Source organism: Mycteria americana, chromosome 1 (genome assembly GCF_035582795.1).
Source record: "Mycteria americana isolate JAX WOST 10 ecotype Jacksonville Zoo and Gardens chromosome 1, USCA_MyAme_1.0, whole genome shotgun sequence".
In the NCBI taxonomy this organism is placed as follows: domain Eukaryota; kingdom Metazoa; phylum Chordata; class Aves; order Ciconiiformes; family Ciconiidae; genus Mycteria; species Mycteria americana.
The window spans coordinates 40,686,273-40,704,029 of record NC_134365.1 but is presented as its reverse complement, the minus strand read 5'-3'; the positions used below and the strand labels follow the sequence as shown (position 1 = coordinate 40,704,029).

Here is a 17,757-nt window from a genome sequence, read left to right as displayed (position 1 = left end):
AACCACTGATCCCCAAATTTGTGACCTAGACCGAGTACTTTCAAAGTTGGGGATCTAGAAGTCCCATTTCCAAGGGTGCTGATCATGTGCAATTCCTTCCCTTGACTTCTCCATAGATACCAAGATCTTTGAAAACAGAGTCGCTCCAGCAGAAGCTTTGTGGCCTAAAGATAAATTTGTAAATCCAGGCTGTCAGGTCTGCAGATACTGAAGGGGTTAGACTCTTAGGATCCCTCTGTAACTCACAGAGAGAGCCGGGTGCCCAAGAACATAATCCACATTGCTGTGTATTGAGAGGGTGCCTATGGCAGCAGAACCTGCTGAGGAATGTTGTGGTAAGGAATATGGACATCTCAGGGACTGAAACTTTGTTCCATAAGGGAGTAATGATGTCCAGCCAGCCTGACAAGGCTGAACTTTATCTGTTATGATGTAAGTACATCCGTGCTTCCTAACAAAACACTGTGTGTTTTATCCACTCACTCAGCAATTGAAACACATCTCCCATATTCACTGGCATGTGGGAGATCTAGGTTTGATACCCAGCTATGCCTGTGGGAAGTAAAACTGGTAAATACTTTGTGGTGCTGGTAGAAATCTCTCAATCCTTTGCTAGGTACTGAGCAATTAAATATTAACTAAGCCAGAGGAAACATGAGAGCATGATTCTAGCCTTGTAGTTTACAGTTAATACTTGCTGATGGTCTCAGGGCTCCAATGCTGATCTCTGAGTATCGTAACACTAAGCTGTAGGTATTCTAACCTAAGGGTCTGCATCTGTCTTCCAGTCTCTGCTTGGTGTGGTTAATATTTAATTATTCCATGAAAATCAGAAAAGCTTCAGTGGTCCAGTGTAACCTGCAGCAGTAGGGCAGGAAGTCTGAGCATGTAAATTCAGGACCCTTGAAGTGGAGGACAGGATGGAGTGAATGCTTTAATGGACCTCAGTTTGAACCTCGGTGCCTTACAGCTGGGAGGGACTAGGACATACAAGGCCTTTGTGGAAGAAGCCATCAGACTTTGCATTTCTGCTGCTGAGACCAGAATTTGGCCCATAGCGATTGAAGTTTTGGCTTTAGCTTTGAAAATTTGACTGATAGCTTCTAAGTGAACTTAAGTCCAGGAAACAACTGGGAAGCTAACTGAAAACTGCAAGATGCATCCGAGAACTGCATTGCGGAGATTTTGCCTGCCCTAAGAAGTGTTCCCCATTTCTGATGTCAGAAACCAAAAGTGAAAAAGTGAGTGGTTTGTGTGGGGAAGAGTAAAAATTATCTTTAAAATGAATGCCAACCTTTGTAACAAGATACCTCACGTTTCTCTAACTGTTGCAAGTACTTCTACAATAGCTATGCTACGAGGCAGGTTTTGCCAGTCTGCAGTTACGCCTTGCCAGAAATACCCCACTTCAAAATTACTCTCTCAATCTCTGTGTTTCAGTCCCCCAGAAAGTTTCTGAGCTGAAAGCCGGTGGTGGTGGCTGGCTGAGGTCTCTGCGAGTGAACTGGCTGCCCCCTGCGGGAGACTGGGAGAGGTACCACCTGCTCCTGTGGAACCGCTCAGCCCTGGTGCTCAACACCACCCTCGAGAAGGACACCACGGAGTACCTCGTCCACAACGTGGGCCTCATCCCGGGGAGGCAGTACGACGTGGACATCGTTGTGGAGAGTGGTGATTTGCAGAGCAAGACTAGCTGCACGGGGAGAACAGGTCAGCGTGCTTGTCCGGGAAGTGTGAAAGTGCAAAATGTTTAGCTGGGCTCTGTGGACAATCAGAAAGAAATAGTACTTGGGAATCCACAGATGAATTTCACTATTAATACAGTAAAAAGCTGCTGCCTTGCAAAAAACAGAAATAATTATTTACAGCAGTTCTATGAAAACTTTCAGGGTTATTTTTGTGGTAAATGTATTGTTAGTGAAAGTTTTGGAAATTATATCACCATTCTGTCATGACTGAGGCATAACACCAAACGTATAACATTTCACTGTTACATTTTGTAGCTGCTTGCAGGCACCCTATATAGTTCTTTAAACAGAGCAATATCGATTTCCCTGTATGTGTGTTCAGTGGCAAACTGGTTTGCTTGCCAGCTTGTATAACTGATTAGTACCAATAGTGTTAACCAGAACTGGCTGAGGTGTATGTTAGCGCGGCTGTTCCATAATGTCCCAATTCTTGTTCCTGTGCTCCAGAAATAAAATGGGGTTAGCCAGTTCAAGTCAACCTTTCCCAAGGAAATCCATATACACTGCAGTGACATTACTGGAATTCTTTTGGAGCATGTTAGTCAAAGCCACATCTGATTGCTTCAAACTTAAAAAATAGTTGCAATATAATTATTAATGGTTCTGCTCTGTGAAGGCAAAATAAGTGCAATTCAGAGTACAAGAAGACTTGGAGGAGGAGTATCAGGCAAGGCTCAAGCCTGAGCCTTATCTCACAGGAGAATGTGAGATAAGATAGGGCTACCCTACTTCATCCTCACACTTCCTGGTGCCCACCTTTCCTGCTACACCTTTACCTGTCATTCCCTGAGGGCTTCATGTTGTTGATTTTGCACAATGGCAAGACTAGTAGACGCTACAGAACTGAAGCTTTCTCTAACTTCTAGCTAACTTGATGAGAGGAAGGCAGATTCTCATCTTGCTTACTTTGATACACATTACACATAAATTAAGTTTATGGTGTTACTTTTAATTGACATAGCTAAGTGATTAGAACATAGTCCACTAAATAATATCCAGCAGTGGGTGTATCACAACTGTATTTGACCCACAGTCAGGTACATAATGTACCTCTTATGAAGCATAGGTATTAGGCCCTATTCTGACTTAATTTTCTCTTACATAAACCCACAGTCTTGGAAAGTGAGTTGGATTTCAGTGTAACAGGGACAAAATCAGATCAGGGAACTACCTTAGGTAACAGATGCCCTCCGTTTGCAGGCATGCACACACACACGAACACACACAGAAGTTAACTGATCAAATTCTTTTATACCACTGTAAGTTTGGAGTGTCTCCCAACTTCACTGAGATATGAACCAGTGCAAAATCAATGTCTCTCTGACCCTATAATTTGCATCTTTGTTTGTTACAGCTAAATTGGTGTAGATCTGTTTTATGGTACAAATGTTTTATATCCCTGTCTAGCACCCACAGTTCAAGAGGAGGCTCACTGACTTCACTGCATTTCCATTCATACTAAAATATATATGCTGGTATAAGTTTAAACCTAAGCATTACAGCCATAATGCATTGCTGAAGTCTGCTGCTACAGCCCTTTACTGGAAGAGTAGCACAAATACTAGATTTGTAAGATTGGCTTCCTAGAGAAAGGTAAAGAATCTCCGCTTCATTGCAAATACTCTGTTGCTGTCACATTTCTGTCTTACAGAACAGATTCCTTATGGTAGCTTGAGATATGACATGCGTGTTCTCTACAAAGTCCTGTTCTCATTGTGATATTTGTGTACTTTTACAGCTCCAGAGCCTGTTCTCCAGCTCCGTGTGAAGCATGCTAATGAATCTTCACTTACTGTCATGTGGATGACCCCTGTTGCGGAATGGGACAGCTATGTGGTTTCACTGGGAGACAGGGATCTTGCTGTCATAAAAAAAGGGCTTGCAAAAGAAGCTAAGGAATTCACTTTCACTGACTTGGTACCTGGCAGAAAATACACAGCTACCGTCACTACTATTAGTGGGATTTTAAGCAACTGGACTTCAGTGGAAGGAAGAACAGGTATCATCCTGTCAAACTATTTTAATCTTTACTTCTGTTAAGCATTAACAACTTGCTTTGCTTTGTAGTGAACTGAATGAACTCAGTGTCTAAATATCAAAAGTCTTGAATTTACATTTGTTTCTTCAATAGAAAAGTTATGTTTCTGAGTCTCTCATTTCTGACTGTCAGTTATCTTGCAGTGTTTATTTAAGGTTTTGGGGAAATGGATATGTAATTCTTAGCAAAACAGTTTTCTGAAATACTATGTCACGTCTTATCAATCTACATTAGCACAAGATTCCATATAAGAAGAACAATTTTCACTGGGTATCTTCAGGAAGGTCACTTCCTTGATTCAAAGCATTCATCATCTGGAAAAAAAAAAAACACCACCACACAGGAAAATGTTGCTTTAGGGGGAACATTCCAAGGTTGACAGACACAAAACATATGTGACCTTGAAAATGTATTTTGAATCTCTCTGCTTTTCTGATTCCAAAATCTGTATCTGTTACTTAGGATGATGACTATGACACAAGGAAGGTCCCATTCCCACCCCCTGCAGGGTGCTAATTTTGTGCACATGTACAAGTTTTAAACCATATGTGTTGCTCTACTCTTCTTATGCATTCTACAGTGCTAGCAAAGTCTTAAAACGTAGCTCTGGTGTGGCACAGCCCAGGGGAAAACAAGATGCTAGTGTATGAATCTAATCATGCCTATGGCTTGGTAGTGGTCCTTACTAAAGTGTTGCAACTCCTTCCAAGGCCTGAAAAGTTTGACTTACACTTTCATTTCTCTGCTATGTGATTAGATAGCTGGGATTTCACTTCCTTCTGCCTTACGCCCCTTTAGGAGGCCTATTCAAGCATAAAGGTTACAGTTTCCCACTTCACTAGTGTAAATCAATGCCTGAAAACACATCAGACAGGGATAGTGTGTCAGCATTACGTTCAAAGTGATAAAGAATGAACATCAATGAATTTGAACATAGGTCTTAATAAGCATTCCAGACCTCTGAATCTTCTTTTCAGTAGCACAGTCTACTAGGCTTGCAAAATATTGCTGTAAATATGACAGAAGTAGGTCTTACATGCTTCCCAGATTGGTCAGCTTCCAGTGAATCCTGAGGTGTCACTGAAAGTGCCTTTAGCATAGAAATCTGGAATGTCTGTTTCTTGTGGGACCTTGCTATGTTATGACAGTATTATAAAAGGTGTGGGATTTTTGATTCAGTTTTATATGAACGTTACGTTTTTTCAGCTGTGTGCCTAGTTTTCCAGCTTTTGTTAATGATTGCTAATCCAGTACTATGTGTGCAAAAAGGTTGATGTAAAACAAGAGATGAAGCTTGCAATCACATTTTGTAAAGTTAAAGGGTTCTGTATTTCAGTTGTGCTTGGTCATGTAAGCAGAAATGCTCAGAGAGAAGTAACTGTATTTCCTTGCTTTGACCTAATATTGTCAAATTAAAAAAAAAAAAAAAAGATTTTGGGTAAAATTTATGCTAGATATGCCATTCCATTCCTTTCTGTTCTTTCTTTTTCCTTTTTGGTCTGGCTAAGTTCACCAGCTTGTACTTAGATAAATGTAATGTTAGTTTAACAATTAATTCACTTTTTGATGCTAGAAAAGGTAGTATCCTGCAGATCTTCTGACATAAAAAGTAAAACCAAAACCATCCATCTCAGTTACCCCCAAAATTAAAGGGTCTGACACTTCTCTGAGGTATAGATGACTGTGCCTGAGGTATTCATCAAACTAGCTTGCCATTTAATAGGAATGAGAGATGGGGAATAGGAGGGGAAAGGGAGAATGAAAGACACAGACTGTATTTGAAATAGTCATCACAAAACCAAGTGATTTCCTAAATTGATGGCTTTTGTTTAATGGTATGTATAAAATACCATCTCTTCCCATTCACTGATTTTGAATCATTTTGGTCAGACTGAGAAAAGCTGTGCTAAAGCCTGCAAGACCTTTCTGTGCCTTAGATAGTTTCCCATAGACCACATCCCATCAGACAGGAAGCAGTCCACAGTTAGATTATTTTTAGTCCTGTTGAGTCTCGCTGCAAATTGGAATGTTCTTTTGATGCACTTCCTCAGTGTGACTAAACTTGGGTTATTTACGGGATTTTGCTTTGTTTTATTTTGTTTCTCCTCAGTAACATTATGACAATTTTTTTTGCAGTGCCAGCCCAAGTGACTGATCTGACCGTGGCAAGTCAGGGATCGACCAACAGCTTGTTCACCAACTGGACAAGAGCGCTGGGAGATGTAGACTCATACCAAGTGCTACTGATTCACGAGAATGTTGTCATTAAAAATGAGACTGTTCCCAGTGAAACCAACAGATACCACTTCTATCCCCTGAAACCTGGAGGACTCTATTCAGTTGTTGTCACCACTGTCAGTGGGGGCATATCTTCAAGGCAAACGATCGCAGAGGGGAGGACAGGTAAAAAGGAAAATACTCCAGCATGTCTTTTGTCAGTTCCTAAAAGCTGAATTTATTAAAGAGGATGGTCTTGTGATTAAGCTACTGGGCTGAGAATTCAGAAATACAGGCATTTCAGCCATATAATTCCCATGTGTGACCTCAGGCATACTGTGGGTCCAGATACATGTTAACGTAGCTTTAGGGAGCTAACCGCTCTACCTACAATAGGAACTCTGTACAGCAGGATCACTCTGTAGTGAAGACAAAAATATGCCTTGAGAGTGATGTACAGCTGTGGTGGGTGAATCACTCCTTGGAAGGGGCTTTCTTGTTCCATTGACTAGATGGCAACATAGGGTGATTGCTCCCTACTTAGGTGTGCAAATTAGCTGCCTAAAGGTGGTGGGATGAATCTGTGTCTCAGTCTCTCATAACCCATTCTTTTTCTCCAATACAACATTAAAGAATATCCACCCGGGTTAATTACTCATTATGAGGCTCTTCTGTACTGCATAGGACAGGATTTACTATTGCATCAAACTCTGTAAGTTTAATGGCTCATGAAATGTAATAGCAGTCCTTTGGATATTTAAATAGAGGGGAAAATTGACAACACAGTGCAATTTCACCCTGCAGTTTGCTCCAATGTTCTCCCTGAAAACAACTATTTTCAGGTAAAAAAAAAAAGAAAAACAATTGGAGAAGAATAACACTAAAAGACTTAAAGTACATAGACATATTTTGTAGAATCTTCTCATATTTTTGATGCTGACAGCTGATGGGCAGCCCCTCTACTGAGGTAAGTCAGTTCAGTGCATCAGACTCCAGTGAAAATGTGACAGTTCATTATGATTAAGGTCTGCCCCCGTAATAACTCTGATAATTTTGTACCTCAGTGATGGTAGTTCTGGCAATGTGGAGCCTTTGAGCTCACCTTGCTGTCTTGAAAAACAAATTGCATTCATGTTTTGGCCACTAGGCGTCAGAGAACTCATTGCAAATGAAACACATTCTGCTATGGGCCTCAACATCATACAAGCCTCAGTAGTTATTGCTATTACTGATGAATTTCAATTTGAGAGGATAACTCATCTTCTGGGATTTTAGAAGTGCTGGGATCATGCCACCAAAGACAGTTTCCTTCACTGTATTCCAAAAAGCAGATGAGTGTTGCTGAGTGGGAGCCAGTGCAGAGCTTCTCAGGAGTCCTAGACTGCTTATTTTGCAGGGTGGCATTCCAGGCATTCTCACAACAATAGGAATTGGCTAGTTAAAGCTCTTCTGGTTTTTCCTCTTTGTTGCACAGTTCCTTCCAGCGTGACTGGAGTAACAGTGAATAACTCAGGTCGCAGTGACTACCTCAGTGTTTCTTGGCTGCCAGCTTCTGGAGATGTAGACAGTTACTTGGTAACACTCTCTCACGATGACCAGATTGTTCAGACTCTCACCATTTCCAAATCCTTCAGTGAATGCTCCTTCAGCAGCCTTACTCCTGGGACGCTTTACAATGTGATGATAACCACGAAGAGTGGGAAGTTTGAAAATTATTCCTTCAGCCAGGAACGAACAGGTAAAGAGATCCTCTGAGTGAATACAGTCACCATAACCACTTTGTATAGCCATTATCAATGATGTATCAATATCTAACTAAACTGGGATGGGTGAGTAGGGGTTGGAGGGTCAAAACATAAAATTACAGATTTACAGATTTAATCTTATGCCCCTACTGCTGCTTTATGTCATACAAAATTACTTTAGCATGAATAAAAGTCATGTGTCAGTCCTTATGAGTGAGCAGAAATCATGTATCAGTTTTGGCTCAAATGCATTTTCCTGCCCTTAACCCCTCTACTTGGCTCTTCAAGTATATCCTGCAGAGCATCCCCCCAAAAAGTTACTCAAACACTGAAAGAACAAAATAGGAGCTAACTACTAAAATATTAGTAAAGTGTCACATAAATGAGTAACACCCATGGCTGTTTTTTTTGGTCATGTAACACCCACATCTATGGTTTTGGTTATGCAGTGTTCAAGATTATAACAGGAATGAGAGAAATTTCAGAGAAGGGTGGCAATAATGATGGAACACTTTTTAAAAGTTCCTCAAAGATTGAAAAGACTGAGACTTTACACTTGGTAAACCAGTAGAATAAAAGAAAGATGGTAAAGGATGTTAAAACGACAAAGAGTATCAAGTTAGTGCAGTTTTAGTCTTCTCATGATGTCAGTGAAAATCCAAGGGACAGCCATTTAAATGAGGAGAAGCAAATTCAGGACTAGTGTGAACCTGTGAAACTCACTGCTATAAGCAAAACTGACCAAGTTCCAAAAGACCAAAAATTGGAAAGGCAAACTATTGTCATATGATGTAAAGCAGCCTGGAAACTGCAGAGTTACTATTTTAGAGGGTAGGGTATTGCTTAAATCCACATTGTGGTCTTTTTGTAACTTCCTCAGAAAAGTCTGGTAATTACCACAAATGTAGTCCACTACAGCAACTCCTGTTACTTCAGGAAGTTATTGCTTTCTGAATCTTTAATTGTGTTTTTTCTTTCAGTCCCTTCAAGTGTTCAGGGACTTACTGTCAGCAACTCAGCCAGAAGTGACTACTTGAAGGTGTCCTGGTTACATGCCTCTGGATATTTTGATAATTATGAAGTGATCATCAAGAACAACAATGATTTCATCCAAACAAAAAGTGTCCCAAAGAATGAAAATGAATGTGTGTTCACTAATCTGGTCCCAGGGAGGCAGTACAGTGTCACAGTCAGCACAAGGAGTGGGAAATACGAAACTAGTGAAAGAGTCTATGGCAGAACAAGTAAGTAAATACCCCAGAAACATCCTGAGACACTCCAGGATTTTTTTCTATTTACTGTAGCTGGGCTCAAAAATCTCGTATGATTTTAATGTAGGATGTTGAGTGTGACTCTTTGAATGTGGGTCATTCCAAATATGGAAAGCAGTATTTAGTTTATTACCAATGTTTAAGTTACAGACGTATAGAAAGTGGAAAGAAGAGACCTGTGCTGTGAACGTGGAAAGCAAATCTTGAAACATGCAAAACTGAAAAACAGTTGTACAGATTTCCACATAAGCTTAGTATTTATGCTTAAACTATGCCAGAATGTACAAGACAGTTTTTTCTGGTCATGGAGATGTATAAGGGAGAAGGTAGGCTAGACCTCACTCTACTCAAATTACCCCAAGAACTGGAGTTGGAGAGCATGGGGCAAGAGAGGTACGGGTGGCTAGTTGTGAGCCGGCAGGGATCTGGATACAATCTGCCTGTCTTCACCTAGCGCTACGTGTAAGCTAATGAGCCATGCTAAGAAACCAAGTTTACTAACACAGATGTAGCACTGGGCAAAAATAACTGACCTGCATTTGGCAGGAGTTGGGAACTGCGCAGTGTGATGCTGCATCACATAGACGGCTTGCCTTGGGTCTCATCTAGCTCACACCTCTTCACATGACATTTGTTGTACATGCAGATCCTACTCAATTCTTGTTGGCTATGCAAACTCCCTGCAGGCTCCATTATTGTTCATTTATTATGATAGATTGTGGCCTCCCTGTTCTGAAATGGGACCTTCCAGTGTTAGATATGGTGCAAACCACAAACAGCAACCTTGCAAATAAGTGCAATCTACTGCTTTTCCCAGGGAACTGAATGAAAAGTTTTAGCTCAGGAGCATGGCTTCAGAGCTGTTATCTTTTTGCTGTGATCTAGTAATAAGTACTGAGAAGTTTCCTATCTTTCTTCTCATCTCTTCAGTGCCAGAGTCAGTGAAAGAACTGACTCTTAGTAACAGAAGCACAGAAGATCTGCAGGTGACGTGGTCAAAGGCTGAAGGGGATGTTGATAAATATGAGATTCAGCTCCTCTTCAATGATATGAAGATCTTCCCACCCATTTTCCTTGGGAACACCATTGAAGAGTATTGGTTCACAGCTCTGACTCCAGGACGTCTATACAAAATTCTTGTCTTGACAATCAGTGGAGATGCACAACGTGCTACCTTCATAGAAGGCCTGACAAGTAAGAAATAACATGGTATTTAAAATGTGTTGAGGCTACTCTAGAGGAAAGAATGAGGCACAGAAAAAGGGAGAACCATGATCTTATTTGAGCTCCTGTAACACTGGCATGAAGATAGCAGATCTCATTGAAAATCACAGTAGTACTTCAGCCAGCTTGATCTGTGCTTAATAAACAAATGTCACAGGCACCAATATTTGATTATTGGCAGATAATTTGATTTGTTGCATAGGAATGGTATTGAGATGTCAGCATTTGGGTTTCTGTTATTCCCATGCATGCCAGTTGTTTCCTTAGTATCTCTAGCTAAATCACTTAAGCTATTTTATGGCTCTGTTTACTCACCTGAAATGAATGGTGAGATAAAAAAACTGCAAAATGCCTAAGTAAGCATACATAAAGAGCTTTGATTTTCTGAGATGTTTCTAAAGCGTCATTTGGAGAAGAGGGAGGTTATCCAGATAAAACAACATACAAACTTTTTTTCTGTTTAACTTACATTTTCTTTATTTTTCTTCCTGTAAACACATAGAATTGCTTTTCTAAAATGGCACAATCCTACACAAATGCTTTCAGCTTTATTTGTTTTTACCCATGAGTGAAATTACTTGTACCTGTAAATGGTCTTTGTGCTTTGAATCATTTGCTGTGGCCATAAAAAAGTAGGAATTAAAAAGTCTGAATCAAACAGGAATTTGTGAGCAGGTGCCTTTGTGTTCCTTTTTTTTTCCAGTTCCAAGTGCGGTCAGAAACATTCATGTGTCACCTAACGGCATGACAAACAGCCTGAAAGTGAGCTGGACTCCTGGAAGTGGAGATGTTGATTCCTACACAGTGACTATATTTCAGCAAAACCATCAGCTTGACTCCCAGAGTGTCTCCAAACACATCTCTGAGCACATGTTTCACAAGCTGGAAGCTGGGGAGCAGTACCGGGTGGTGGTGCAATCTAACAGTGGCACCTTGCACAACAGCTTAGCAGCTTTTGGGAGAACAAGTACGTTTCTTTTGAGACAAGGAGCAAGTTTTATATCTTCCTAGAAGCTGACCCTTATTTAATAATGCTTATGAACGTATCATTGGGTATGGGGAGACCCAGACTCACAAGAAATTTTTATCTCAAAGAGTGTGCCTCCTCACTCTTGCAAACACTTAGGCATGGCTCTGTTAATACCAGTGAGATCTGTCATGTGAGTAGCTTTACCTGGGTAAATGTGTGTGGAATTCAGTTCCCCAGCCCAAAGTGTGCCTTTATAGGATTAATGCAGTTACAGACCTCCTCTGTCCTGTGCCTGTACCCATCTGACACATATATCTTGCAGGGCTCCATGTAGTCAAATATTGTGTTCTAGCAGAGCCCATTGCATGGTCAAGGCTTGTTAGACAATGTATTGCCCCAATATACTGCGTGTCAGGACACACAAACAGTGGAACACCTTGTTTTTAATCCATCCTCTCTCTTTAGCACCTGCATGTGTTTGCTGTGGCCTTGGCTTTTGTGCAACAGCTGGTGGCTAATGTTTTCTATTCTATGCCACTATTTTGCACCAATTCACCACTTCTTTATTTTTCAGTTCTTTTTCACATGCCTTTCTTAACTGTTTCGGTCAGAGTTCATCTCACTCTCCTTCTCCCTCTTTTCATGATAATTTATGTATATCTTTTGCTTCTCCATGCCCAGTTCAGATGTCCATGATGCTCTGTAACTTCATCTGATTTTATTTATGTCTAGGAATTATTTGCTTGTGCAAATACATGCACAGATATCCCTTTTCCCACAAGTGAACATGCAAATGTATAAAGATATTCTCTATTAATTACTCTATTTACAGTTGTGTATTGAATGGTCCGTATTTCACCTGGTAATGTCCTGCCTTTAATTGTTGCTTCCAGTTCCAGCCTCTGTCCAGGAATTATTAGCCCATCATGCTTACAGCAGTCATTCCTTGTTAGTAACCTGGCAGAAAGCACCTGGTGTAGCTGAAAGATATGACATTCTGCTCTTGAATGAGCAAGGAATCCTCCTGAGCAACAAATCAGAGCCAGCTACTGCCAAACAGCACAAATTTGAAGATTTATTAGCTGGCAAGAAGTATAAAATACAAGTTTTGACAGTCAGTGGCGGGCTCTTCAGTAAACGAGCAGAAACTGTTGGTCGAACAGGTAATTAGAACATCTCGGTTTATTTATAGCTCCCTCAGTCAGATATCATTAAATACATGAATCATCTGTATATCCTGATTCTGGAAAGATTCCAGTAGGAACAGACTCCAGATATTTATGCATCATTTTTCCTGATGTGCGCTTGGTATGTGAATCTGAAATTTGTTAGCATAATAATGTGGTCATAGTTCATAATAAGGATATAGAACCAAAGTACTGAATGCTTATCCCAGTCTATCTGTTATGGAACCACCTGAATGCTTTGTTGTTGTCAAGTTTTTAATTCACGATCTCAAGGCTCTTAACACAGCATTTGACGTTAATTCACACCTCTAAACTTAGAGCCAAGTCTTGCAGTCTTTACTCAATTAAAGCTTCTTGTAGAAACTAATGGGCAGTTCTGTGTGAGCACAGGCTGGAGAACCAGGCCTGCTGGGAAATACAAACATTGTATTGGAGAGACTCAGCGGCACCTCATAAATGCCTTCCCATTGCTCTGAAAGTTGATGTTGACTTTACTTAGCTACTTGTGGCTTAATTGAAATGTATTCCAGCCATGAGTTGTTACTTTATTAAAGGTTCATCTTAGTGGCTAGACACTTGATATTTGCTCTTGCATTTATCCTTCTTTTCAGTTCCAGCAGCTGTCACAAATCTGAAGGTCACAGAGAACACCACTGACCGACTGTCCTTCAGCTGGACCACCTCACAAGGGGAGCTTGATTCATACGACATCTTCCTATACAACCCAGACAAGTCCCTTCATGACAGGATTTCAGGAGAGCAGCACCTCCAGCAATGTTCATTCCAGAACCTGCGGCAAGGCAGGATGTATCGAATGGTGATTGTTACCCACAGCGGAGACCTCACTAATGAGTCGTCTGTCTTTGGAAGAACAGGCAAGAACATTTAAGAAAATCATCCATCTCCAGTGTGGTGCTAATGAGGGACACCAGTGAGCTGGTCTGAGTCTGATGTTCATGCTAGATTACAGCAACTATTAGAAATACAAAATTGGCTCTTATACATGAAAAGCATTAGATAAAGAAGAAGGTAAATTCTGAATGATGTGGTTACAAGAGGAAAAATGAAGCAATAGTTCCCGGGTACTCAGGTCAGGAGAAGGACGTACCAATGTATGCTGCATAAGACTTAAAGGAAAACAGCTGTCTCCCATTCTGGAAGCAGTATTGGTCTATGAGTGGAAAAGACAAAAGGCAAAGCAAGTAGGGTTAATGGGGTAGACAGTCTACCAGTGAAGTAAAATTTATTTCTGATGGGGAGCTCTGGTTGCAGCTCCATGTTTGTTTAGCCACACATGGGAAGCAGAGTTTCCTAAGCAGCTCTAGCAGCCCTGACACTCTGTGAAACCTTTCTTTGTCCTCTGAGGTACCATATAGTAACTGCTGTATACCACTGCCTCTGCGCTTTCTTGAGCTACCTCAGAATTGGATGTTTCCAGACACTAACTGGGAAAAAGCTGCTTAACATTTGCAAAACTATCTGTTATAAACATTTCAGCCTCTTTTGGGGACAGCTGTGGTGGCTGTCTAGTTCATTACATGGCTGTCTTTACAGGATAAGTGTAACTTCTGCTTGACCTTGTTGCTTCTCCTCGTCCTAAGGATGTTCTACATAAAGTAATATTCATCCCCTTTTTTTCAGTACCAGCCCCAGTTGTTGGTCTCAAGGCATCCAACCGAAACATGACAGACAGTCTGTGGTTCAACTGGGGTCCAGCAGCAGGAGATGTTGACTTCTATGAGCTGAACCTTTACAACCCAAATGGGACACAGAAAGAAACATGGCACAGGAAAGACCTGAAAGAATGGCATTTCCAGGGGCTCATTCCTGGCAGAAAGTACACTCTGGTTGTGGTGACTCACAGTGGTGACCTGACCAACACAGCAAATGCTGAAGGAAGAACAGGTAAAAGACACAAAAGCTTTGGGATTTTGTTTAGTCCCATCTGTCAGAATTCGTATTAGTTCACAACTACACAACAGACTTATTCTGAGGGAGGATTTATTATAAGAGTCACTGAAGGTGTAAAGATAAAGGATATCCTTAAGGGTATTAAACCAATGGAGTGTGATTTTGTTCAGCACTGTTTTTCTTTCGAAGACTCAGGAATATGTAATGTCTGTGAAAGTCACCACCATCAGAGCTGATGCAGTACAGACTGTACACGGGATAATATAAACTACTTTGTGATGCATGAAGAAAATATTGCATGTTTGATCTTATTTGTCTTGTGTAAAAATTTGTTAAGAATCTCTTTTTTTTCCCTTTTTCCCCCCCTTTCTGTGTAGCACCCAGCCCTCCTAATGCTGTATCCTTTACTGATGTTGCAAACACTTCTTTATCAATCACTTGGCTGGGTCCTCCAGACTGGACAGACTATGATGATTTTGAGTTGCAGTGGCTTCCAAAAGATCCCCTCACAGTATTCAATCCCTACAGCAGCAGCAAATCAAAAGTACGCATCATCTATGGCCTGCGACCAGGAAGACTCTATGAGTTCAGTGTCAGAACGGTCAGTGGCGACAGCTGGAAGACATACAGTCAGTCACAGTCTGCAAGTGTGAGAACAAGTAAGTAACAATTTCCATTGCACCCTAACACTCAGCTGGAGAAGATGCAAAACTGTTAAATCTTATCAATTCCTTTTGCATTCAGTAATTTCCATTAATAAATTCATGAATGACTGGCGATGAATTCAGCTAGACTCTAAGCCCTTGCTGTGTGCAAGGTCAACCATTTAAAGATTGAAAACGGACATACATTTGCAATCTTCACATCCAGAGTGGGGCTGTTTGGTTGCAGAGCCTGAATCAGTCAGTTTTAGGGGTAAAATAAGGCTGAATATCCAAACTTTTCTGATATTAGGGACAGTAGGATATTGAAATAATCAAAATGTTTCTGAACGATCAGACAGGAAGGATGAATGAAACCCTGCTGTACTAGGTTTGAAACTGGAATCAGGGTGTTTCGCTCCTCTGTGTTCCTGTCAGTTTCTGTGGATCCACATTGTCTCTAGCTGCCTCTAGCAACCTCAGTAGCAGGCTGATTTGAACAAGTGACCTGGAATTGTAAAAATAACTGAGGCTTGGCAAACCCTCATGTCACTTGGGGTGGGATTCAGCTCCAAATTGGCATCTATGTTTAGTAAGCTGAGTAGCTCTTTAGACTTCATTCAGCATATTAATTAAAATGAGAGCATATCTACCTCTTTCACCTGTATTTAACCACTTAAACGTAGGTCTCTGCCATCTGAAAGTGAAATCCCATCCTTGTTACGTGTCGCATGTTATAAACGATGCTCCAATATTACATGGATAAAGCATATATCTGTGGTATGGTTTAGTAATATGGACACACCACAAGCTACCCAGGAAACCAGATCAGTCATGAGATGACAGTATTAGTACTGACTGATACTGTTGACCAATGTAACCTCAAATAAGTTGTAACAGAGCTCTAGAAATCCATTGCTTTCCAGTGTTGCTGTTCTTGTTAAGACTTAAGCAAGTAGTTTTGTTTGCTTGTTTTCACAATTACTGAAGCTTCACAAACCTGATGAGGTTGATGTCACTAGATCCAATTTCAGATGGCTAAAATGAGTAAGACTGCCTTTCCTAATAATCAGGCAGCACACATTTGCAGGAGAGGTGGGAATTCTGGCTCCTAGCCTCCTGCTCTGATCAAATGGTTGATGCAGAATCTAGGGGCCGTGGGGTAAGCAGAGTGCATGATGCCTGTCCCTTTCCCAACTGAGCTTTAACTTCTCAACATTCCTCTAGAACCAGACAAGATACAGAGTCTTCATTGTCGGCCCCAGACCTCTACTGCCATTGCGTGTTCCTGGACTCCTCCTGATTCTGACTTTGATGGGTATAGCGTCGAATGCAAAAAACTGGACACTCGTGAAGTGGAATTTTCTAAAAGGATAGAAAAAGACAAATCTCTGCTTAATATCATGACCCTCGTTCCCCACAAGCGATACCTGGTGTCCATCAAGGTGCATTCTGCAGACATGACGAGTGAAGTAGTTGAAGACAGCACCATCACAATGATCGACCGTAAGTGGAGTTCAGAGTTGCCATGAAGGGAGGCAGTGAGCAGCAATAAGCAATTGCTAGTGTTGGTTAGAGAGCAAAAGGAGTTCTGAACTCCACAATTGCCAGTGTGTGGCACTTGTAATCTGGTGGTCAAAATAGGGTGAACCTGCTCTTTGGTCCTGCTGTGACAGACAATGCAGTATTTTAACTATATTGCCTCTCATTACATTAGCAGACCTGCTTATTTGGCTCATTCATGAAATATAGCCTGAGAAACATGAAAAAGTCACTCTGATGTTCAGCACCAAAGATGTCCTCGTCATCCCACACCTTTAATTGTCCTCATGGTTGCTGCTTGGCTTCCTGTGCCTGGCTGTTTCCCGTCACAGACAGTAGCCATCCTCAGCAAAAAGATCCCTCAGTAAGGACACTGAATTGTGGCACTTGGTCCTCTTTGGGCTCTCTATACACTCTTCTGAAATGCTACCTGACCAAATCACCTGTAGGAGTTAGACCTGAGGGAAGATCACAGGTTTCCAAAGCATGTGCTTTGAAACAACTTCAGCAGTTTCTCCACCCTTAGGCTGCTGAATGGAGGGTAGTGACAGCATCTGCTGATGCCTCTGCACTGCCAGGCATCACTGCAGTCAACAGCCTGCCATTGCTGGCCCTAGAGCTGCTCCGGTTTTTGCAGCACCTGGATTCAGTGGCACAGCACAATGCAGGGGCCTGAACCGCTCCAGGGCTAAACTTCTCAAAAATGACAGGACAGCCAGGAGACCTATTCAGGGATGCTTCTATAGCTTCTTATTAAAAGCCACATTTGCGTGAAATGCTAGATCATAAAAATTATGTTTGATTTGGGAGCTAGTGAGCTAAGCTACAGAGTTCAGTCACCAGCCCACCTTCTCCCTTCCCCCATCAATCGCCTTTTAATTGCAACCATGTCATCTCCTTCCTCTACCACAAAGGAAGCTACAAATTCAGATGTAGTAAGAACTAGCTACTCATGTCACAAAAAGTGAGACTGAGTCCTATTTGAAGGTTAGCTGTTTCACGTTTGTTCTTAGTTGTTTTGAACACTGCTGCCCTCCCTGGCTCTGGTTAACACTGGAGGCCCTACTTCAAGGGAACACAAAAAATTGCAGCTAGGCTTTGTAGATCTGAGAGGTTTAGCTAAACAACATATAAATGTGTGAATTATTGGTTCTTTTTGCAATCTAAAACCTTTTGAAGTTTAGCCACGTGCTTACATATTCAGTTTCCCATACATGCAATATAGTTTCAGTAATACAGATTTTTAAAAGATTCAGCAATGTC

The 17,757-nt window shown here is 41.2% G+C and overlaps 1 protein-coding gene across 1 annotated transcript in view; it reads left to right on the top strand.

Annotated features, from left to right (window-relative positions):
- PTPRB (protein tyrosine phosphatase receptor type B) overlaps window positions 1-17,757 on the top strand; it is a 46,688-nt gene that overhangs the window by 11,695 nt on the left and 17,236 nt on the right. Inside the window, exons 6-17 of the mRNA XM_075495584.1 lie at window positions 1,441-1,710; window positions 3,487-3,747; window positions 5,923-6,189; window positions 7,478-7,741; window positions 8,729-8,992; window positions 9,950-10,213; window positions 10,947-11,210; window positions 12,107-12,376; window positions 13,012-13,275; window positions 14,042-14,305; window positions 14,689-14,970; window positions 16,180-16,458. Coding sequence (XP_075351699.1) covers window positions 1,441-1,710; window positions 3,487-3,747; window positions 5,923-6,189; window positions 7,478-7,741; window positions 8,729-8,992; window positions 9,950-10,213; window positions 10,947-11,210; window positions 12,107-12,376; window positions 13,012-13,275; window positions 14,042-14,305; window positions 14,689-14,970; window positions 16,180-16,458 — 3,213 coding nt within the window. The remainder of the gene's footprint in view (window positions 1-1,440; window positions 1,711-3,486; window positions 3,748-5,922; window positions 6,190-7,477; window positions 7,742-8,728; window positions 8,993-9,949; window positions 10,214-10,946; window positions 11,211-12,106; window positions 12,377-13,011; window positions 13,276-14,041; window positions 14,306-14,688; window positions 14,971-16,179; window positions 16,459-17,757) is intronic.